This window comes from Cinclus cinclus, chromosome 14 (genome assembly GCF_963662255.1).
Source record: "Cinclus cinclus chromosome 14, bCinCin1.1, whole genome shotgun sequence".
Taxonomy (NCBI): Eukaryota; Metazoa; Chordata; class Aves; order Passeriformes; family Cinclidae; genus Cinclus; species Cinclus cinclus.
This window is the reverse complement of record NC_085059.1, coordinates 10832945-10856956: the sequence shown is the minus strand read 5'-3', so window position 1 is coordinate 10856956 and position 24012 is coordinate 10832945. Positions and strand designations below refer to the sequence as shown.

The window sequence follows — 24012 nt, the reverse complement described above, 5'->3', positions numbered from 1 at the left end:
TTTTCCTTCTTCGGACGGAAGTTAAAGGCAGGAGCCCCAGGAAGGTGAGAGGAGGTCGAGATCCAGGCATCAGATTCTTCTTGTGGCTGCATCCAGCGCCTTCGGGACTCGGCATGCAGGGGTGCACCACAGAAGGGTGACGTCTTTTACCCCAAAACTCGAAAATTCTGCTCCTGCCCGCTCTCCTTCCAGGTACACAAAACGATTCCCTCCCCCCCCTCCCCACAGCTGAAGCAGAACGGCTCAGCTCAGATGCACTGGAGTCAAAACCAACAGGGAAGGTCGAACGCGTGTAGTTGATGGCAGAGGAAGCCATCAGTACACGTAAAACATCATCCACAAATGAGTATTTAGGACATAATGCCCAGTAACTTTAAAAAAAAGAATAAAAAAAAGAAAAAGCGTGATAGGTTCTGTAAAATCAAAAGGATCTATGCTTTTTCACAAAACTCTTTATTAGTAATACTTAAATGAAATAGAAACCCTGGTAACAGCTAACAGTCTCCTTCAATGTCTCACTGTTCAGATACAACCATGCTAGGAAGCTTAATTAAGGACTGACAAAGCTGATTGACTCATCTGCTTTCCCTGGAAAATGGAATTAAGCTAAAACAATGTATGATGTAAGATTAAATTAAGCAGATTATTTTTAAGGCATAATTTAGCACATGCGTAACATAGCTACATAATGATTCTTCACCATCACCCATCTGTAGGAACTTTGTTTTCCATCTACCTGAAGTTGCATACAATTCTAACACAAAACAGGAACTGATGTTTAGATGCATCTTTTTCCCCTTGTTCTGTACAGAAGACACACGTGCCTACCACAGATCTTTACAAGACCAATCTTTACATCCTTTCACTATGTGGAAGCCTCCTGGCTTCAAGAGGAGCACACAAATACAGTCTTAAAGATAAAAAGTCCTCAGGGAACAAAACAAAATAATAGAATTTTGGCCAGGATATGTAACTCAGCTTTCAGTAGTTTCACAACTTAGAGCAATGAAGATTTACCTAAGTTCAAGTGCATTACAATTCAAGCTGAGGGAGTCCCTTTACATGTAAGTGAACTTGCGTATACATTCAGCATATTTTGATTTGGGCCCCAGACATCTCTCTTCTAGTCTAAGGACTTTGAATCAAACCAGAACCATTTGCATGTAAGATTTTATCCTCCACCAGCCTGTACATGTACTTTTGTAGTACTCCAGTACAAGAAACATCTCCCACACCATCTCTGAGCACTTGGAGTCCAAGTCTCCTAGAAGCGCACTTCAGATAACAAGAATAACTGAACAGTGTTAATGAAAAGCCTCTTACAGATTTATGTATAATACATTTACTCAACATGCATCTGCCATGCACAATTCCTGGTGATAAAGGATTATCAGACTTCTTGCATGGAAGTAATTCCATTCAAGCCTGGGATGTGACAGGGCAGCCCTGGTGACACTGAACAGATTCTTCTTCTGAATCACTGCACAAATAATCTCCTCTGGCAATTAACTGGCCATGACCCATAACCTTCATGACCCATAACCTTTATCTACCAATACAGAAGAGCCAATTCCCACTCTGAATGAAATTTTACGTAGTAATTTTTCAGCTGAAAACCAAACCACGGGAAAATGTCTTTCCTTTGAGAACAGCAGAACAAGAGTAGAGATTGCTGCAGCCTCCAAATTAATTTCCTTCCCTGGGGCAGAGAGCTAGCCTGGTAATTACAGTTTCTCTAAGAGTCAGACAAAAGATGATAAGAAGCACTGCTTTCATAACTGAAGGGAAGGACACGAGATTGTGGTTCATGATATTTCTGTCCTATACAGCCTCATCACATCAAGAAAAACAAAAGCAAACCCCGACAATATTCAAGCTGCTACCGCCAATTCCACAGTTACAGACCATATTTTCCTCTCCTGTACTTTCCAATTAGTTTGCCAGTATTAGTCTCTATGTATAGCACTACGAAATGGCTTGGGACAAAATAAGTATTTTTTCCTATGACTTCCAGAATGCCCTTACAATAAACATATTTTTATTCTGGACGATCCTTTCCTTGAATAATCATCATAAACACAACTTACTGAATATGTAACTTTCAATTTTGCTTAAAGCTACATCAAGGAGTTCATCTCTGTCTCCTAGGGGCTCTAGATTCTTGCATAATTACTAGTGACTTAGTATTTGCAAGAACAGGGATATTGATAATTAAAAGCATACCTGACAGGACTCCAAGAAGTTATTGGCAGAACTCAATTCTACTAATGCTTAAAAGAAAAATAGCTTAATGGCATAATTTTTAGCCTTGAGCCATTTTAAATGTTTATATAATACTTGTTCACAGACTAATCCAGCAGCAATTATCTGCACTTCCTTCTACCCCAGAGCAATGGGGAAAAGATCAGGGTTTGAACTTTTGCAGGTGTTTTCAAATGCAGTCAAACTATAGGTGTGGGTTTTGTATGTCTTCTTGTCATGCTCTTCTTGGAAATACAGAACTATTTTCCAGGGTGATAACACTGGGAAACAAACTCAGACTTTTGAAAGCCATACTAGCATTTTGAAACATTGAAAACCTTCCTTTCTGTCCAGATAAAGTCTGAGTAAAGGATATTGCAGCGAGAACACTGTAGGGGTCGAAATTACTTTAATGTGCAATGAATTCAAGTGGAAAAAAAGTCTTCTTGACAGTGTTTTCTGACACATTCAGCACATTAAGAACATTCATGAATTAACAATCCACAAGCTGAACTGGAAGCACTGGGAATTTGATTTGTGTGGACACAGTGTGAGCAGTAACCTGAAAATCCAGAATATCAATATCCATCTCTTCAAACAGTTCAGCTGTAAAAGGGTTTTTCCCACCACTGTTTCATGTAAGGCATTTACTTTCTCTAAGTCTGAAGCCAGTAGAAAAAACAAAGGCTGAGAGATGTGATATTACAAAATACCTGAGATGAAATAAGGAGGACTCTGAGATGGCAGTGGCTGGGCAGTGGATGTGCCCAGAATGGTGACAGTGCTGATCATTAAGAGCCAATTCACAGTGACGATGGGGTGAAGAGAACCTCTGCTGGTGTTCAGAAATCAAATTACAGCAGAATACACAGTCCTGTACCTCCAAAGTTCTGCAGACCTAAGCATTCAAGGAATTTAATGGTAGTATACTATTGACTTGTGGGTCCCCAAGAGTACATGAATGCTTTCACAGCCACTCCCAGGACATGCAGTTACCTTCACAGCCGATGTTAACACTTATACAGGGGTCACATCTTTAGATACTAATGCTGCTACAGAAAACTAGAAATCTTAGCAGAGAGCAAGCCAACAGTAATTCTGCTAAAGCAACTTGGTCTGCTGTTCTTCAGTCACACTTTTTAAAAATCTAAACAAACTGAAGAATCATCTTTATGGAATCCTTACAGAATAATGCCCAGATCAGGATCTAGCTGCTGTACAAAATAATTAACTATAAAGTATTTGAGTATTTACTAGCTTACTGAAATACATACTAAATTTCAAACAACATGCATGCAAAAAGAAAAAAAAATACAACCATTATTTACTAGTGAGGAGTTCAGTTTCCCCACCCTGCCACAGCAGCAAGACAGTAATTTCTTCTGTTGACTCCTGCTGAAAGCAAAAAAAAAAAATCTCATTTCTGTTTACAGCAGATCCACTTTTTGGTACTTGTAATAATATCTGTGTGAAAAAAAAAAGTGATAAATCATTATTAGTAAAGTGATACATTCTCACATGTAAGAGAAAGTTCAATGATCTGATCAGCTGTTCAGATGTTCACTAGATATATTCAAAACCAGCATTTGTCTGGAATTATCTAGATCTTACAGGTCTCACTTGCCAGTGAGGAGAGAACAATAGTTTTGAGCATATGTACGTTCCTAATGAAAACCACCATCATCTGAAAGATTCCTTGAGCAGAGAATAAAATATCCAGTATAAACCCTCCACTACAGTGGGGTCTAATTCCTGATACCAGGACCCTCTAGAAAAGGAGTAAGAAAACCAAACTTTTGTTCTGACAACACTACTTGTTGATTTCTGAATCACTTGCCCACCAAGTACAACCTGTGCCCTATATTACCACAATCTGCCTGGGTGCATGACCTACCATCCCAGTTCTTTGATCTGTACATTAGCATTGGATGAGTGTCATTAATATATACACACACTCACAAGCACTTCCCTGTATTCTAGATGCTGCAAATAACCAGTAATAAAGTAGAAAGACATTTGGACCTAAGAGACCACAAATGAAAATTTTTGTGTACTGAGTATTTTTGAAAGCTGCCACATTTTTGCAGTATCTCTGTATTGAATTAAACAGAATAAATGACACACAGCTTGCAGGAAACTTGGGGAAGAGCCACTTTAAAGTTTGGAAGACATGTGCCATCCAGTGGTACACCAAGAAACTTCTTGAGAGACGGGAAAAGGAGGGGCTTTTACCTGTGTTAAGTGATGAGACAGTTTTGTTCATTTTTGTCTCATTTTTGTTTAACAAAAACCTGGGAAGTGAAGAAAGGAGCTTTCCCTATGTTAAGGGTTTCAGGAGAAAATAACAGAAACCGTATGAGAAACTGATAATTTTTTAAAAAAAGCATTACTGATAACTTGAACTACTTTGGTGGAAGAGTGGTGTTGAATACCGAAGTTCAACTCAGGCTTACTCACCCTAGAAATAAAGCACAGAATAACAGTAAGCCCTTATAATAATTTGGAAGTAGCCTATGACTATTAATTCCTATGCTAAAAGATCCTCGTAGGAGAAAATGTTAGTGCAATTTTAATAAAGTTGCACAAGAACACTATTAAGCCAGAGAATTGAAGTTTTCTGCATGTTTCACTCTTTTTAGCCTTGTGATTTTTCCAAATATTCATATTTTTTAAAAAGCCCAGAAACTTTTAAACACTCAACTAACCAGTTAGCATATGCACAGTGAACCAAGTCTATACTCCTTTACCTTCAGGCACTCCTTTGGGAAGGCTGAACTCTTTCCAGTTAACTGGAACTTGCTGGAGCCGGGAAGGCCTCTGGCCTGGTGACATTCTAACAATGGAGCAGATCTCCTGTCTGTCACACAGAGGCTGAAAAGATAATGATATTTCATTCACACAACTATTCCCACCGAAGAAATGTTCTTTTAGCTTTCTTCTAGAGAAATTAGAGATTTCATGCAGAATTCAAGGCATGTCACTAGACAACATTTAACACTACTTGAGTACACTCAACATGCTATTGGAAAGGGTGACAGAAAGCTTCAAAGCTTTAAACATTCTTTAGCAGTTTTGATACTGTAAGGATTAAATATACAGTACAGTAGAAATTAGCATGAAAAGAATGGATTTAAGAAGTGCAATAAAATCAGAACCTTTAGAATATTCTTTTCTTCTGGACTTTGAGGAATAATTTCTTTTTCTGATCTCAGAGATGCAGGAACAATTTCTTTTGAATTTACAAATGGACCTGTGGTATTCAGGAACAAGTATTCTCCAGGTAAGGCTTTACTCACCAGAGACAAGCTAAGCTACAGCTCCATCAAGACAGAAAACATACAGGAATAACTGTCCAATTAAATAACAAGCAACAATACAGATTGGCTAATGCTTGTTGGCTCATGCAAAAGATATTCTATTGCTTAAATAAAGTTTAGGGATTCAACAAGACCCTGATGTTCTCTATTTATTAATCTAGTATGCACTACCTCAAGTGTGAAGAGACAAGTGGCAGTGCTGTACTACCTGTACTGCCAAAGAATTCAAACTGGCATTTAAATATCAATTTTGAATCAATGAGTTTGTGCAAGGATACATTGCTGGTTATACAGTGTAAGGATACATTGCTGATACATATTGCTGGTTTTACATTACATTTGTAAAAATACAAAACAAATTCCTAGATTGGGTTGTTTGGGTTTTCTTAATTGCCCAGAATTTATTGCCCAGTTGTGCAATATATAGGCAGAAATTGAATGTCCTACAAAGAATAATGCCTTTGGTTTTAATAATTAAAAAAAAAAAAGAAAAACCACATAGATACACATCTAACTCTACAGGCTGAGCATTACCAAGATTTTTTAGGACTTTATTTGCCTCCATGATTAGCATGGTGGAAGTAATTTGCTAAACAAAAACAGAGAAGAACTCAGTATCAATTTCAAAGTCTTTGTTGTTTATTATTACTCTTACAGTATTCTCCTAGTATGCAATACCTTAAGAACTCCATTTAGAATTACTACCAATTCTTCAGATTTAAGTACTGAATTCCTGCCATTCTGGGCTTTATTTGGTCTTATGCTCTCCAAAATTAAGACAAACAATTAGTTTACCACAGCATAGACATTTCAGATGTGGCGCTTCCTGTCACTTCTCCTATTTAATTGTAACTTCAGTCAGGATTCACAACTTCCATTCCATGCCAGTGCTAATCAGTGGGGGCACAATGGGAATACTCACCACCACAGCCTCTGTCGGTTTGGCTGGCAGAACTTCTGCTGTCAACCCCTCTGATCTGGCTGAGGAGTCTTCCGGGGCATCAAGCTGCCTAAAGGATGATGAACCTCCTTCTAAGGGATTGAAACTGCTTTCTTTTTTCTTCAACCTTTTGGCTTTAGCTGTTTGACTATCACGCTAAACAGCAAAACAATTACATTGTGTGTTACAAAGTGAATCTCTATAGCCTGGTAAGCACTCAAAAGAGTCCCCCTGTCATAGTCAAGCTCCACACAACCCATTTCAGTACCACTAACAGCCAGTGTGAAAAACAGTGAGCTTGGGGACATCCATGATTATTGCTCTATCGAGAGGGAGAGGCAAGCTACATCTTCACTCTGCCCGGGCTGCAAACAACACTTTACAAATATAGCAGGAGCTACTATTCCTCTAGGTGGAGTTCTCCACCCGTACAAGGATTAAATAATTTGTGATACAACCTTGCTGATTTATTTAGGAACTTTCACCTTGCTTTCCGGCCCTAACGGTGAAGAACAGCGCACACAACTTTTTAGGTCAGGCGTTCTCTCTCTTGCAGCTGTTATTTTACGGACTTTTTTTCCTGTGACAGATTTCCAACACATTAATTAACTTTTAGACAAAGACAACAGCTACTCTCCACCCCATGTTCTGCAGGATGGTTTTCAAAGAGGAGTAATTCCAAAGCCACCCACGTAAACACAGTTCTTCCCCCCAGTATAATCCTAGTCTCTTTATCCCCACCATCAGGACTGCTTTACTCCTCTCCCATTCTATAAACAAGGTTTCTTATTAATCTTACGTTCATCTGGCTATTTACAGCTGAGTAAATACTGTGGGACCAGAGACCTGTGTAATCACAGCAGTCTCTACTAATGGCAACTTCTGCTGCCATTACACTCCAAATTAAACAGGGGGAAATTACGTGGTACCTGGGCCACAGACAAAATTTTATCAGTCACAAATCCAAACTGTAGTTACATCAGGGACTCAATGTATTTGTGAAGCTGATATGAAATAAACTCAAGTATTACTTAAGAGCATGACACAGTGTTCCTGGGTAAGGTCAATTTTAACTAGCATCATGTGTGATTAAATGGAAAAATGCAGGACTGAGACTTTAGTTGGTTGGTTGTTTTTTTGTTTTCTTTTTCTTCTCCTAACACATTAATTAGAACCAAGTCTTATTTGCTGGTATGATTTTTCAATTTACTTTCCCTTCTAGACACAAATGAGTTTAGTCTGTGCTGGAGACGAATAACACAGTAGAAGCCTGGTTTAGATACTGTGCAATCATTTAAGTTTGGTAGTTCTCACAGCTAGTATAACTGCTTCATATTTTACCTGCCAGTGTAGTTGAAATGCTTAATGCTGAAGAACTGTAATAGCAATTTGATCGTCTCTTTCTAGAAAAGGAGAAAAGAACAACTATTCAGAATGAATGTTAACATTAAAAAAAACCAACTTATGAATAAGAAAATCCTAAGAAAATATAAGTTGAGTGAAAAGGGATAAATCTTATTTTAAAAAATATTGTTACAGAGTTGCTTAATCGCCCTTTACAGTTATTTGATAGTTTATCAAGTCACATCTTATCCTGAGGATTGTTGTGATTTACCACCCACAGAAGACTCACTAAATACTTAGCACTTCACTATTCTACAGAATACAACAGAACACATTTAAGGAGGATGCAGGAGAAATTAGGTTCACAAGAAAATTCAGAATTAATTGTGTAGAGATCTGTAACACTAAGATTGATATGTTATGAATTAAGATATCTGCATATAAGACTGGAAAGAGAAGCACAAAGGTTAAAAGAAATTATGCTGTTTCTAGAAAAACACTCATGTTCCTCAGCTTTTTATGTCAGGACCTGAAGGCAGCTCTGTGATAAGGCCAAGTATAGAAGACCCTTCTCTATGATAAAACCTCACCACAGAGAAAACTCAGCACCCAACTACAGGAGGGTGTCAACAGGGTGCCAGCACAGCACGCACGCACACACACACACAAACACACACTCACCATTCTGCTTCCTGGCAGATGCACTGCGAGTAAGGAAACACTGTTAACAGACAGTAACCTGGCCCAAGATTATCTTATACAGTCAGCAGGATTCCAAGGCAAAGGAGCTCTCCATGTAAGCTGATGATTCCTAAAGAACATAAAAGACCTGCCCAAAAACTGACTTTTCCCTGGGCAAGCACAGAATGTCAGGCTTAATGAAGACTTGACAACAGGTACCCTTCACACTCTACTGCACAGACAAGCCTGGCCAGACCACCTGAGCACAGCCCTCTTGCTGTGAGTGAATGAAATCAGACAGAATTAGTGCAATTGCATAAAAGCAACTGAATTAGGGATTTTGCAAATAAATGTCATCTTCTTCCATAAAATTCTCAATCGAGTTCTCTTACACTGACTTCCTTACAGCTGCAAGACCAAACTAGAAGTCTATAAGGCAAACTCTTTCCTGACAAATTTCAAATTCCACCAATTTCAAAGTTAGTGAGGTAGCTGAAACTTCACAGAAATGCTTGCAGGAGCAGAGGCTTATTTGTACTGGCCTTTCCTTTAAGTATCTCTCAAAAGAGAAGAGTCTGAACATTTAGGCGAATCAAAGAGTCTGCTGTAGCAATTACCTTCTAATGCATCGGTCTGGAAAATCCTCAGGTACAGGTTCTAAAAAAAAAAAACAAAACATGAAAACTAAACTTTAAATGGAAAAGATATGCCATCTTAGACCAGACAATTTTTTAGTGCAAACTAACTTGTAAAGCATAATATTAGAAGCAAACACAGACCACTAGCAGGGAGCTGTTCTCCTTTATGCAGACAGACCTTGCATAAAATGATCATTACATATTTTATACAGGTTCCTAATACCAAAGTGAAATTTGCTTATGTTTATATCCTGAAGTATTGCAGAAAAGAAGTACCTGATATTGCTGAAAGATTTGAGATCTGTGGTATCTTATCTATGGCCACTGCTTTGCTGGAGTCCAAGAGAGTAGAGTTCTTGTACTTGCCAAGGTCCACAGAGTAAAAATTGGATCTTTCTGGACAGAAAAAAATGTAAGTGCAGACTTAGTATGCAGAAATGAATTGAGTTATTAAATTTGTGATCAAACTGAAAGCAATCACATTTGCAGGACAGGAACTAAAAAGCAAAATTAAAGCACTGTATTGGCTCAAACAGCTGCAGAAAAATTTGAAAGAAATTTGACTGAACACACATTTGTGAGTCATTTCCAATAAACAGCTTGTGTCAACAGTGAATACTTTAGGTTTAAAGTAGGATTCAAATTACACAAGGAACTGATTCACACCAGATTAGAGGACAGAGACACAGATTCCATGTTAAGCACGGGTTTATAGCAAGGATGTGACCCAGTGAGTCACACCATGGGAGACCACTAGTCGTTCTATTGTAGACAGTCTCCCCACATTTTCTATATCAAACAAAACTGAAAAAAGTCACCCAGAAGTTCTCACCCAAATCATCATCTCTGAATGTTTCAGGGGATGAGTAAGTCTTCAGGCTGTCCCTAGCAGTGCTATAATCTGCAGCTGAATCTTCATCTAAACACTCTATGAGAAAGGTGGAAACACCTGTGGGAAGAGTAATTTCTGTACCTAGAGAAGGAGACAAAAAATGTGGCTTAAAAAAAAAATCTATCATCTTGTACAAACCATCAGGATTTCCTTATCTGAGTTTCATTCCTGTAATGAGCTAAATATTGTCATGTCAGTATCTTATAATGAGTCATAATACAGTTAAAGAAGCAAACAAAGGGCATCCTTTGTTTACTTCCATACACTACCATAAGCCAAGAGAAGATACCTTCTTTGCCCGAGGCACACAAGACAAACCTGAAGAACTTAGCCTCTAGTAGGGTAATTCTTAAATAGGTCACATGCTTTTAGAAATGCAGGTTTGAGTAAACTGAAGAACTCATGTCCACAACTAGTTCTGTCAGTGATAAAACCAGGATCATGTGGTATCCAATAAGCTGTCTCAGGTGCTGCGGGTCTGTCTGTGCTGCCTACAACCACTTCATGTGAGCATACTCACAGGCTGCAGTAAGAGGCAGAAGTCCAGCCAGTGGTATCAAAATCTTCTCTTTCTAATATCACACAGTCAGAACCAGTATAAGAACAACACAGTAAAAGACCAGTACTTTTATCGAAATAAAATTGTATCGTGAATTTTACATTTAGTTTAATATTGGTATAAAATATATTTAATAATATAATGTATCGCCATTGTACTCACTTGAAGTCACTTCAGCATTTTTCAAACTTTCTTTATTTTCAAAGTTGATTATTTTGGATTCCTAAAATTAAAAGACCAGTAGAAACAACCTGAGAAAACTGAATGTAGACAAAGAAAGGCATTTAAATATCATCCAACATTAAGAGATGCTGAGAAAACTCACTGTCTAGTACTTCACCATTTAAGCCTGCTATTCACAGTGTAATTTGTATCAGGATTTTTCATGCACATTAACAAATCTACAATCTTACAGCTCTAAAATTCATGACAAATATCCCATCAGTTGATCCTGCAATCGTTGCTGGATGAGACTGAACTTACACACAACAGAGGTGAAGTAATGAACTTCACTGTCTTTTATCTTTTTTCAGACACCCAGTCCACACTTGCAGAATCCTTCACCATTTCTGTAAATAAAAACATCTATGATGTGTAGGCAGTAGATTCTACAAAACTAGGCATTTTGTAGAAAATGCAAATAATTGGTAGGCTCTAAAGAAGAGATAATATCTTAAAGAAAAATAGTTTTATACCAGTACCATCTGTGCCCTTTGCTGTAGATTTCAGTTCAAACACACCTGGTTCACTATTCTCTTGCCACTGCAGTATTAACTGTCCTGTAACACTTCTGCACCACCACCTCCAATCACTTTTTACCAGTTTTAACAACACAAAAAAGAGCATCAGTGACCTATCAAAGGTCTGTGCCTCACCTAGAAGTGAGCAATTCTCTGGAATCACAATCTACTGAGATCTCTTCCACACATCACAATTCCTACACCTCTGCCTCATCCAGGATAATTAGTATTGATGTTTATTCATGCTACCAGCAGCTCCAACAGCTTTTATGCTGGCCAAAGATACAGAAAATGTAATCCAAAATACAGGACCAAGTTCAGCCTGAAAAGCATCTGGGCACACACAGACACAACTCATAGGAAATTTTACCTTAATAGGAAAAAAATTTAATGTGTGACATTTCTCTGATTTATCCTCCATCACTAGTAGATAAAAAGCAAGACGGCATTCTCACCTTCAGTGATACACAGCTTTCTTCTGGTTCCTCTTCTTTTATGTTGAAGTCTGTTGTTTCTCTGACAGTCGCTTGATTACTGCAGTTGAAGAACAGAACCAAGTTCAACCACAGCTACACTGTTTTAGACAAAAGCAGCAACTCCAAAATGTCATTATGGGATGTCAATAAATAATACAACAAACATCAGTGCACTGATAATTCAGACTGCATTGCTCCAAGAGCCATCTCACAAGGAAAAACAATATAATTTACTAGCAAGTCGTAACAGTGGTGTGTTTGAATGAGTTCTAGCTGACCTTTGGTTGCATGAAGAGCTCTCTTCAGTATATTCAACATTTTCTTTAATCTTTGGTAGGTTTTTCCCACTGAACTTTTTATTCAGGCCTATAGAATAAACATTTAGTTCAGTAATGATAATTTCAACATTAGAATTTAGATTATTATTTCTAATAGGGAACCTTTAGCTGTTCCCACCTTCAACAGTTTTTGACCCTATTATGACAAACAACATAAAATCTGAATTTGATTTTTTCAGCAGTATATCAAGACAAAATGAAAAGCAGACTTAAAAAAATACTTCTTGTGTTTTAGAAACCTGTGGATTAAAAGGAAAAAAAAAAAACCACCACCTTGGAAGCAACTTTACCTTGATTCAAAGTAGTTTTAGTACAAATCAGTTTTAAATGGAGTTTATTAGGAGCATCAAGGATTTCTACATAAACTAGTCCTCACTGTATATTATCCCAAATGGCACTAACAACACAATTAATCAGCAACCAGCAAATTTCAGAGACATATTTTCTTATCCTAAACCAATTTTGTAAGTAATTTAGCTTTGTGCTTTGCTTTCATTATCCAAGAGCTAGAAACTGTCAAACTTTCTAGAGTTACACTTTTATGACCACAAAGGAATGTCCATCCCCACACTAAAACCTGGGTCTGAGTCACTACATTTCCCCAGGGTGAGAGAGAGCCCTTCGGCTAAAGCTTCTTGGGAATTCAGGACAGGATGATATACGGACAGGACTCATCCTTTTCCTTCTCTTTTTCAAGCATATGGAAGACCTCCAGGCAGCTGGTTGCACCCGGTCCTGTGCACAGAAGCACTAAACACATCCAAGAGCAGGAGCCAGCAGACCAGGAACAAGGCAGTAACAAATGTTTGCTGTACCCTCTAACAGCAAAGCTTTACTTTTAAGTGACCAAGATCGGCCCAAGATCAAGACATCCCACACTGGTCTTCCCCATACTCTGTCAGCCTTCACTTGATTCCCATCCCTTTCCTTGAACTGCATTTTTTTCTTAACAGGTCTCAAATTCTTCGTTTGGTATCCGTTGCAGTGTTCAGCAAACAAGGCTGCTCCTTTTGAGTACCGACTTCAAGCAATTCCTGAAATATTCTCTCAAAGGTAATCAAAGTTTTTGTCTTGTCATTTCTCAGTGCTCCCTTCCAACTCGATTAAATGGAGGGCAGGCGGTTTACAGAAGGAAAAATCCTTCTTATTGCTAACTAACAGCTAAAATAGAAGGAACACTCCTGTTTCTAGAACAGCAGTCTGTTTTCTCCAAGCGGTGATGGACATAGATAACAAGAAACCGCTTTCTAATCTCACACAGGACCCGCTGCGCTGGGCACAGGAGTGAGGAACAAACCTTTGGGGGGGACACCAAGGCCGGTATTGGTAAAAACCTTGGCCGGACTATCCTGCCCAGCCATCTTTACCCAAGAGAACACACCGGACAAATCACAGCGCAGAGTCCTCTTTCCGCCACCCTTTCCCACCGGTACCGGCCCAGCCTCCTGCACCCCAAGCCCGGCCGCGGCCCGGGAGAGACGTTTACAGGCAGGCTCGGGCCCGCGAGGCCCCGCGCTCCCGAACAGGCGCCGCCGGCACATCTGAGAGACACCGGCCCGGCTGCCCGGGAGAGCGACCACCCCCGGCAGAGGGGAGGCGCGACGCTTCTTCCGCGGCGCCTTCCCGATGCAGGGTGCGTGGAGGCCGCAGTCCCGCTCCACGCCAACCGGACCCGCCGCAGCCATCCCCGCCCGCGGCCCCGCAGGCGGAACCGTCCCCGCACCGCCAGCCCGCATGCGCGGGGCGGCCGCACGCGCCGAGCGGTGAGGGAGCGCGGCCCGTGAGGGGCCGGCTGTGGGCAGCGGCGCCCTCACCGCGTCCGGCCGCTTCGTGCCTCTTCCGAGCCACCCGCAGCCTGTGCCTCACCAGGTAGAAACTCGTGTATGAAAGTCGAGTGAATTAATCGTGTGTGTGATGATCCCTGTACTGATCCGAACCCGTGTTTTAACTTCCGTTTGTGGAGAGGAGGAATGTCGTAGCTTCTTCGTTACCTGACAAAATGGAGCGCGTAGAATCATAGAGTGATTCGGGTTGAAGGGACCCCAAATACGAATCCTGTTCCAGCCCCCTGCCATGGGCAGCAACGCCTTCTGCTACACCAGGCTGTTCCAAGCCCCGTCCAGCCTGGCTTTGGGCACTTCCAAGCGTTTCTGGATTTCCAAGTGAAGGGAGATAGAAATGCGCACAAAAACCAGAATGGAGCCTGAATGCTTTGAAACTTTATTGGTCTAGACGCAGTCTGAAAAAATACTATGCATTCCCAATTGTCAATTCATATGAAACAAGCATATACATTTGATTATATTGTTATTGATCTAAAATTAAAAAATGAAACCATTACGGAAAGACTGCTGCATCTTCAGAGAGCTTTGCAACAATTTGTTTTCATAGGACATTGCTAAAATAAATCTCATGTCCCAATATGCATTTCGTCATAATTTTTTTACATAATTTCTTATTTTTACAACACATTCGGTTTAGGCAGACATTCCGAATTGCTTCATACCGATGGTGAGGACAGAGTGCTGGAGGAACAAAGGATTTTTTAAAAGAGCTTTTATTTTATGTGAGTCCACAGGAAAATCTTATGAGCAGTTTAGAGAAAGATAAGAATTTAGTTCTTTACAAAAGTTTCCATAGATGACTCTTTGATATACATGCTAATATACCAAAACTGAAAAATTTTTAATAACAGGATTTTTTTTTTTACACAAATGAATATGTTAAATTTTACCCCCCTTCACTTTCAGTTGAAAATACAGTAGGCAACACTTACCAAAATGCCTCATTTGTTGGCTGCTTTTACTTTGCTAAAATACATAACAAAATGCTGAAATGAAGGCCTTAAAGGAACTCCAGATGCCTCAGAAAAGATTTTTCTTTGGGAGAATTCAAGGGATCTAAAACTTTTGGGCTACAGGCATCCAGATTTCGTCTCTGAAAAGCTTCATTATTTCACAGCTGCAAAGGTGGTATAGAAACCACGAAATGTGCAAAATACTGAAGAACATCAATTCCAAGAAGAAACAATTATTTAATTCTGAAATTCTTTTCCCCTAGAGAAAACCAAAGTGAACTAAAGATACAAAAAGTATGCCAATAGAATTGCCTCTAAATAAAATGCTTTTTCAATTTCTTTCTAAGGCATCAAGAGGTCTTTAAGTAACCTATTACCATGCAAAAATAGTATTTTCTTTCCCATTTTACATTCATCTTGCATACATACATCTTGCAGCATTTATTTACATATAGATCAGCAGTTTGTGCTTTTAACGCATGTAAAACTAAAAAAATCTAAGTTAATTTTTTCATTCCAGAGGTTAAGGTTAGATTATTTTGTTACACATGAGGATTTTTTACTCATGACAAAAATGAGACTGGACCTTACTACTGCTGATAAATACTGACTAAGAGTGAGAGCAGATTGCAAAATGGTACTTTATCCATAAAAACTCACTGTCTCTGTGTCACCTTGTGTGCATCAAGCACTTCAACCTGCAAATGTGCCTTTTCAGGACAGAATTATCCATGTATTTCATGCCCACATGGGGTTAAAGACTCTGGTCTGGTGTCTGCTCACACTTTGTGCATTTTGGCAGAACAGATTTTTCTCTGTATAATATATCAAGCAAAGAACATACAAAATATATAACTAAGCAAGAGTCTCTTCCTGAAAAATTTATTTTATTGTGTTTTTTTAACATATAAGATAGTCTTCCAGTGATTCCACAGATCCACAGGCACAGCAACAGGCCCAGGAAATACCTCCCATGTTTAATGTGTCCCTGAATGCAGTACAGCAACTGTAAAACTGACTGCAAAAAGAGCCACTATTCTTTAAGATGAATAATAGAAACTAATTTTGCAATTAGCTATCTTAACGTTAAAAAAAACCCCAAGTAAACTAACAAACGAAAAACCAAACCAACATAAAACAAAACAACCCCCCCCCCAAAAAAAAAAAAAAAAAACCACGAAACAAAATAAAACCAAAACCAAAAACCAAACAACTGATTATTGATTATTGGACAGTCCTGGGGATTTTTCATTGGTGGTCACAAGCAGTGTTTCAGTTTAAGAAAGCTCAATACAAAATAAATATTCCTGTAATTTGAAGAGAAGCAGGACTGAGCTTAGCCCATGCCTTATCTATCTCTCTTTTTCTGGTGTTAATCTCTTACAACATTGTTATTATTATGGTGAGTGACCTGCAGAGGAAAATCTGATTATACAAGTATAAAAGAGCTTTTAGTTTATTTTTGTTATTTTTCACAATTTCTGAAGGCAGTCACATTTTTATTGTCACAAAAAGCAACTCAGATTTTTCATCATCCAAGTGTGGCCATTCTTATTATTTTGGTGTTCATCTATTTGGCTCTAGTGCATCTGACATTTTGCATCAAATACCAAAAGAAGAATATAGATATATTATTCAGCATCATATATGTAAAAATAACAGCCATCTAAGCTGTAAAGAAACTCGTATTGGGATCTTCTATACTTATACAGAGTTTAGTTGTCTCAAAAAGCCTGAAATCATCTTAAGAGAAAAGAAAATTAAATTCAAATGACAAAAAAATATCAGTGAAAAATAGCTTTTCTCTACTTACTTAGATGACTAGGTTGGGTTTTTTATTTTAAAACTGTTGCATTTAAACTGACAGGAAATTCTACTGAATTTAATTCTCCATTGCTTTGAAGGCTGTATATGTAATGACTGTCTTTTGGCTCACACAAAAAGGATATGAACTAAAGTCCACTGAGATAAAAATCCTTTATGACTTGACCTAAAGAGCTAGATTTTATGCAATAATCCCTATCCTCTATTGACGTGGTACACTCAAATTCCCCAGGGATGCTATTGCTGCACACATTGGTAAAAAATGATGACCCCATCAGATCTCAGATATTTCTTTACTTACCTTGTACTGATATGAGTCATTGCACTGAAATCAAATGAGGAATCAGGTACATAAAGAGATTCAGACAAATGAATATTTGATAAATCAAACTGCCACATTCTTTGAGTCATTATGTTACTGATACGGTTTCCTGTGTATCTTTTTATTCTGAAATCACTGCAATAAATCAGTCTTCATATAACACTAACTTATTAATTCAATTTATTTCATTTGGAAGCATGCACCAGAACCTCAGAGAGAAAATAAGATACTGTTTAGATTAAAAATTTAAACTTTTAGCTTCAAAAATCTACAGTGTATTCCAGCATAAGAAAGAAAATAAGTGTGTTTCCACTGTCCTAGCAAAGATCTAGCAGGCACAGCTCCATGCTAGTATGCACTGGTGCAGCAGACATCAGCTAGGAAAATAGACTTTCTGTTTAGCAGAAAGAAGCCGTCGACAGTCCAAGTATTCAAGCAACTTGACATGACAGTTTCCTCTTTCCCTTGTACCGTGCTCTGTACCAAGACAGAGCTCTAGAGTCTGTTCCTACTCCTTGTGAGACTGATCCCTTTTCTGATGACCACAGAAATCTATTTTATCCAGACAACTTGCTGGTTATTCCAGAGAGGCCACTGGAAGTGATGCCAGTGGGACTTGATGCTTCCAGATGTGTGACAATGAAGACATTCTCGGAACAGGCCTTTCTGCCATCACGTCCATTGTTCTGCCACACAGTGACATCTTGCACAGCAATGGCTAACACAGCCTTTATCCCATCCCCATGAGTCTTTTGGGGCAGTATTCCTTCCCCTTCCATGGCCAGACAAAAGATGCCCTCCACTGCTGCATCTCAGGCTGGCCTTTTCCCAAACCCTTTCATTCTGCTAAGCCCCATCCAGAATCACAGCTTATTCCTTATGCTCCATTTCCTTAGCGCTGATCCTGAACAGGAGTTAGTCCAGCTGGACTACACAGTGTTAGCAACATGTGAAGTAATAAATTAGGGACTGGGAGCATATGGATTATCGTGAACTCCCACCTAAAGCCACCACAGAGCCAGTGATGCTTTTGCAGCCTTCTCAGTTTGAGCAGTTCAGATGTCCGTTTGTGCACTGGACTGAAGGAGCCCTAATGCAGAATCTGCATACAGTGGATAAATTGTGTTTGGATGAAAAGGAAATAGAGAGAATTCTGTGCTATTACTTCCTATTCTGTTCCTTTAATTTCAAGGTAACATTAATCTATTAGATGTAATATACTAATAGGCCTATTAAATACAAACAGTGGGAAATTCCTTCCTATTTCTGTTCTGGTTGTTAAGTCATCAATGATTAAATCAAATCAATGCAATTTATGTCCTGAAAAATATAAAATCTATCACTTACTATATAAACCAATATCCATCTCGAAGATCCAAATCAGAGAAAATAGACTATTACTTTCACCATCAATCACTGGTTATTTGAGGTAGACAACAATATTGAATTATTTATGATTTTAGTTTCTCATATATTAGGTTATATATCATCAAATTTCAGCAGACATACTTGAAATTTTCCCTATTTTAATTAGAAATGTTTGTGGTTATTTATAAGATATTGTTATTCCATAATTTACTTGGTCATAGACTGAAATTTCTGCGTATTTTATGGCAATTTAGCACAACTTTTAGTAGTGCCTTACTGTGTACCTAGAGTAAAAAAGAAATTGTATCACACCTGATGGCAAAAAGAAGGGAAAATATGGTTAGTGATGAATTCCTAGAAAAATGAAAGGCTCAAATGTAAGATTCAGATGCTTATCCATTTCATCAGTGTCATTCTGGCTCTGTACTTTTTGTGTATTATTCTAATATTGCTATGAAGTCCATTACTCAGAAGATTCTTCCAGTGATTTCAGATGGAGATACTTGAATACAGCTCTTCTATTTGTTTTTTGAAGTAATCTCTGAGTTCTGGTCTCTTAGCCTTTAATGTTGGTGTCAACAAACCATTTTGCACTGAGAACATGTCAGAGTGAATATAAATGGCTTTGACCTAAAATAAAAAAGGAATATATTTATAGCAAAGGTTGCAGACATCACATTGAATAAATATTAAATTTTTTGCTGTGCTTCCCTTTGGAGGTGCCCCAAGTCCAGGGCACTCTTCTGCTGAGTCCCCAGGATTTCCGTCCCCTGCCCACAGAAGGGAGCTCTCCAAGAGAATGAGCACATAAACTTCTTTTCCATATGAAAGCGAGGCCAGAGCACAAGGGACAGTGTGATATTGTCACTGCAGTTTCATACAGCTGAAAGGCAGTGGGGGAGAGGGCAAGGGCAGGGAGTTGTGCTAGGAAACCTCAACCCCACTGCAAAAGTAAACAGCACTGATTCAACCTTGCAAAATTATCATGAAGCTTTGCAGACACAAAGCATGTACACGATGATCATCTTTAAATAATTAAAGTGATACAAATCGTTTAGCCTGTGAAAATGGCATTTCACAAGGCTGCCCTTGTTTGAGGCAGTGCCTCTGAGCATAGTGGGGAGCCTGGCAGCACAGATGGGAGTGAGCTTTCCCTTCCTGTGCTGGTGTGGGAGAAAGCAGAAAACTGCTGCTGTGACTGGTCAGAGTACACTGATTTAAGATAAAATTTCCCAGCCATCTGCTGCTGCTTTTGTGATTCCCCAAGCCAGACTGCTTTCCAGTTTGTTTGGCTGGGAGTTGCAGCCATATAGGCTGCAAATCCATTTTCTATCCCTTAAATATGTGATTCATCTTTCCTTGCAAGCATCGTGGTCCAGGTCCTGCCCCCATGCAATCCTTCATAAATCAGCATTCATGCTATTAATGCTCCTCTGTTTGCTGCACTAGCTTTCAGGTCCTGGAAGCTGATGGTTATAGAAGCCACACTTGACAGAGACTGAAGCTGCAGACAAGGACGGGCATGATAAAACATATCCTTATAAACAGGTGATCCCATCCCACATGAACATTAGCCACACTATCTGTGGCTAATTATTTTTTATTCTATTCTATTATTATTTTATTACAATTTTTGGAAAAATGACAAGGCTTTCCTCACTACTTCATACTTCATTAATTGAAAACTGCTCATGGAATCAATTACTTGAAGATATTTCATACTGTGAAGGCCCTGGCAGAGGCAAACAAGACTTACTAGCACAGACAATTATGTGCATTAAAAATTATGCTTTATACTGAATTATTTTAAAATAAAGGTCTTTTTGCTATCATTTCATTTGCATAGTTAACTGAGAAATCAAGAATAACAGGGCTATGTTTAATGATGCTTCTGCTCCACTCCAAAATGGTGTATTACTCATTAGAATTACCAGCCAGAAACAGTCTAACCAAAAGGCAAAAGGCCCTTGCTAATAATATATAATGATTAAGATGTTAATTTTTTAAAACAGAAATAAGCATTTGACATTTTAAAATGGGGTGTATAATTTTTCTGTGTTTTTAATGCTATGTAATCCAGGGTTGATTTCAGATCTCCCCTTCTGAAGTGTTTGTAATTCTGTTGCAGAAATATTTACACAAGCAGGGAAGAACTAGTGCCCAGATTGAAAATAAAGAAACCAGCAGCATTTCGAGGTCAGGTATAAGAGTAGTAATATAAAATATTAGTAATAGTATATAAATAGTAATAGTAATATAAAAATTAGTGACCCAATTTCTAACAGAGCTTTCAGTGGCAGAAAAGTCAAGACCTCCTGCAGATGTTTATCTTGACCTCTGGTTGTCAGTCTGGAGATTATCCATGTCTCCAATTTAGATTTTGACCTCTGCACCCAAAACTTTCACTAAATTTAATTCAAATTTCAAACATCAGTGGGAAGCATAATCACACCAATTACATTTTTCCAAAAGAATAAATACAGCTTGCCAGCAATAAAGCTCTTTCCAAAAATATAATGTACAGCTGCAACAAATATCTGTAGTAACATCATAAAGGCTGACAAATCCCTCTTCTATACAGACAAATTGCCTGTCTGACCACACTGAATGATGTTTTGTTTTACCTGCTCAAAGGAGTGAAGCCCACTCTCCTTCCCTAACCGTACCATGTCTTCCATGATCGCTTGCTGCAGTTCCTGCATTAAAACACAGAAATTCCCCATGAGCTACCATAATCAACCTTGCATGCAATTAGTGCTCACTCTTCACAAAAAAAAGTGTTTCTGAGTAAAGTTCAAGTGCCTAACAATTCAGATATAATTAGCAAAATTCTACTGTAGTGTATAAACATTACACTTAAGTGTAGTGATGTTAAGTGTCTCCTTGGTATGAAAGTTAAGGTTCTATTTTCAAGCCAGCTATGTGACATAGCTGTTAAATTTATAGTCCTTCAGCCATCTGCCAGACTTCAATGCAGAATCATTGCCCACAGACACCAGTGGGATGGTTCAGTGGCATCAGTATTCACTGATGTGATCCAGTGTAGTTCCTCAGTATTGGAGAGTATGTGTTTAAGACCTTTTTATAGAATCATAGAATGTCCTGAGCTAGAAAGCACCCACAATGATCATGGAATCCAACTCCCAGCCCTGCATAGAACAGCTCCAAGAGTCATATTGTGTGCCTGAGAATCTTGTCCAAATGCTCCTTGAGGTCTGTCAGACTTGATGGTGTGACCAGTCCCCCTTGGGAGCCTGTTCCAGTGCCCAGCCACCCTCTCTGGGAAAAACCTTTTCCTAATAGCCAACCTAAACCTCTTCGGACACAACTTCAGGCCCATCTCTCTTATCCTGTTGCTAGTCACCACAGAGAAGACCAGTAATAAGTTCTATTTAGTTGTCTTATTTAAGAAATCTAAGCAAGCACAACCTCTCCTCCTGCTGTATTGTTGTTCTCTGCAGGACAGCCTCTTGGCCCTCCCACACCAGAGCTGGCAGAGGTCAGTACCACCAGTCAACACATACCACTGGATCTAAGTCAACCCTGCTGAATGTTCAGTGAGGAAATAATTGTTGTCACTGAAATTGTCATTCCTAGACACAGTATTGTGCACACATAATGCTACAGTAAATAGAAAATAAATACATTTTGGAAAAGTCTGTACTGTAGATACAAACCTTATTTTTACAGAGTTCTGCATATGTTCCTTCAAACCCTCTTTTTTTTGCCCAACCTGGCATAACTTCAGAATCAGGCACCACAATTCCCACCAGGAAGGCCTGTAGGTAAAGGAGAGGGAGAGTTGCAGGGGAAAGCTGAACTTTACATTCCAGGCTCTACATTGAAGTGAATACACAAATCAGCTGAATTTCTGCATGTTTACCACTTCTTGTTTAATTATGTAAATAATTTGCTAACATATCATCATGAAGTACATTCTGATGTCTGTGCCTTTTTCTCAGATAAAAGATTGTCTGTGACTGTGCATTTACCAGCAGTTCTAATACTGTTACTTGGGCTTCTGCTCTTCTTGGCCATTAATAACTCACATGGCCCTGCATGTCCCAGGCAAATTGATGCCAAGGGAAGGCTCATGCTTGTGAGCCTCAAATTCAGAGGATGAATTGCCATGGTTTCAAAAGCTGTAGGTGTGCATATAAATGTACAAATTAACAGAACAAGATTGGTGAGAATGTGCAGGCAGTAGGGGGGGCAGCAGTGACTTTGCCTTTCCTTGGCTTACCACAAGCATGGTGGCAAAGGACAGCATTGGAAAGCCAAAGAGTGACACCAAAGCCAACTTATTAAAGACTTGATCTTTGGCCACAGCATTCTCTAAGCTGCTCAGGGTCACACCAGCAGCTCAGTTCCTGCCTGGCTGTCAGCCAACTCCCAAGCAGGAGGGAGACAGTGTGGCATGATCCACTCACATTTCCCCTTTGTTCATGCCCAGCTCTGTCTTCTAACTACTAAGAGTAAACTAAGATTTTCTGAAAGCTCGGTTTATACCTGCAGGCTGTCTCCATGGACGTAGATCTGAGCAACAGGGTCACTGCGGATGTAGATATTCTCTATCTTCTCTGGTGCAATATATTCTCCCTGAGCAAGTTTAAATATATGCTTTTTCCGATCAATAATTTTAAGGGTCCCATTCTGTTAGGAGAAAGAAATGAGAATTCCCAAAGAAGTTATTTAACCACAGAAGCTCAGCAAGCACTCTGTCTTTAACAGAGCTTTCAACTGCCTTTTGTGCTTTCAAATGCTTCACTGACATATCGAGCTTATTCTGCCAAATATAAACTTAATCCTTTGTAAAGATAGACCTGCTTGGAGACCTAAATTCAGTCCTTGAAAATGTACATGGGATAATACAACTGCCATAAGAACTCTGTGTGTGTCCAGTACGCACAGGTAGCCATTTTCCAATGTCTCCTGTGTGAAGCCAGCCCTCCTGGTCCAGTGCTTCAGCTGTCCTCTCTTCATCTTTCAAGTAACCTTTAAACACATTGGGTCCTTTCACACAGATCTGCAAAACAACCAGGGGTGATGATGAATTATTTTCTTATTCTGCTAAAAATACAAGTTAAGTAGTAGCTCACAAAATTTGAAATATTTTAATGACTGTGTTCCATGAAACTAAAATAGATTGGGTTATTAAACTATCTATGGATTTTTTTCAAGCTAATGGAAATATGAAGTAGAGTTTGCAAAACTGATTTGTTTGAAGATGATTTGCATTCCATTTGCAGTTAAAAAATTATTTCGGTAAGATTAATTTTTGTGTAGTATAGAAATCACAGCAATGTAGAAATCACAGCAATTCAGCTCTTCTTTGCTGAACTAATTAATTCAATCTTAGCAGTTCAAGGCATCAGGCTGTAAGTACTGCCACAGCTCCTTTTTCATTAATTCTTTGCTGCTTTATTGTTAAACTGCCATTTTTCTTTCCTGATTGCATTGTGTAACATGTCAGTAACCATGCACCCTACAAAGGTAAAATAATTCTATAAACTACTTCATACAGTTTTAACTAGT

The 24012-nt window shown here is 38.9% G+C and overlaps 2 protein-coding genes across 10 annotated transcripts in view; both read right to left on the bottom strand.

The window, feature by feature from the left end:
* Window positions 1-259: 259 nt before the first annotated feature.
* Window positions 260-16097, bottom strand: MEIKIN (meiotic kinetochore factor). The gene is made up of 12 exons (XM_062502066.1): window positions 13548-16097; window positions 12107-12194; window positions 11808-11886; window positions 10775-10835; window positions 9994-10134; window positions 9438-9557; window positions 9141-9180; window positions 7840-7901; window positions 6984-7078; window positions 6481-6654; window positions 4989-5112; window positions 260-3705 (listed from the first exon to the last, which is right to left on the bottom strand). The coding sequence occupies exons 1-12, from the start codon at window positions 13900-13902 to the stop codon at window positions 3659-3661; spliced, it is 1386 nt and encodes a 461-aa protein (XP_062358050.1). The 5' UTR covers window positions 13903-16097; the 3' UTR covers window positions 260-3658.
* ACSL6 (acyl-CoA synthetase long chain family member 6) overlaps window positions 16095-24012 on the bottom strand; it is a 41328-nt gene continuing 33410 nt past the window's right edge. For 8 of the 9 annotated variants that reach the window (XM_062502056.1, XM_062502055.1, XM_062502061.1 and 5 more), the window contains 5 exons: window positions 23387-23503; window positions 22987-23130; window positions 22155-22256; window positions 21102-21173; window positions 16095-19107 (listed from right to left, as the gene is read on the bottom strand). In XM_062502056.1, the coding sequence (XP_062358040.1) occupies window positions 18967-19107; window positions 21102-21173; window positions 22155-22256; window positions 22987-23130; window positions 23387-23503 (576 nt within the window). In that variant the 3' untranslated portion in view covers window positions 16095-18966. The remainder of the gene's footprint in view (window positions 19108-21101; window positions 21174-22154; window positions 22257-22986; window positions 23131-23386; window positions 23504-24012) is intronic. The other variant, XM_062502064.1, reaches the window with a different exon arrangement.

Excerpts from the sequence above, each read along its gene's own strand:
- MEIKIN (XM_062502066.1), bottom strand. The coding sequence starts at position 13,902 with ATGCGGGCTGGCGGTGCGGGGACGGTTCCGCCTGCGGGGCCGCGGGCG. Across the intron at positions 10,135-10,774 it reads AAATGCTGAAGTGACTTCAA|GTACAGAAATTACTCTTCCC; the intron begins GTGAGTACAATG and ends CTCCTTCTCTAG. Across the intron at positions 6,655-6,983 it reads CGTTAGGGCCGGAAAGCAAG|CGTGATAGTCAAACAGCTAA; the intron begins GTGAAAGTTCCT and ends TTTGCTGTTTAG.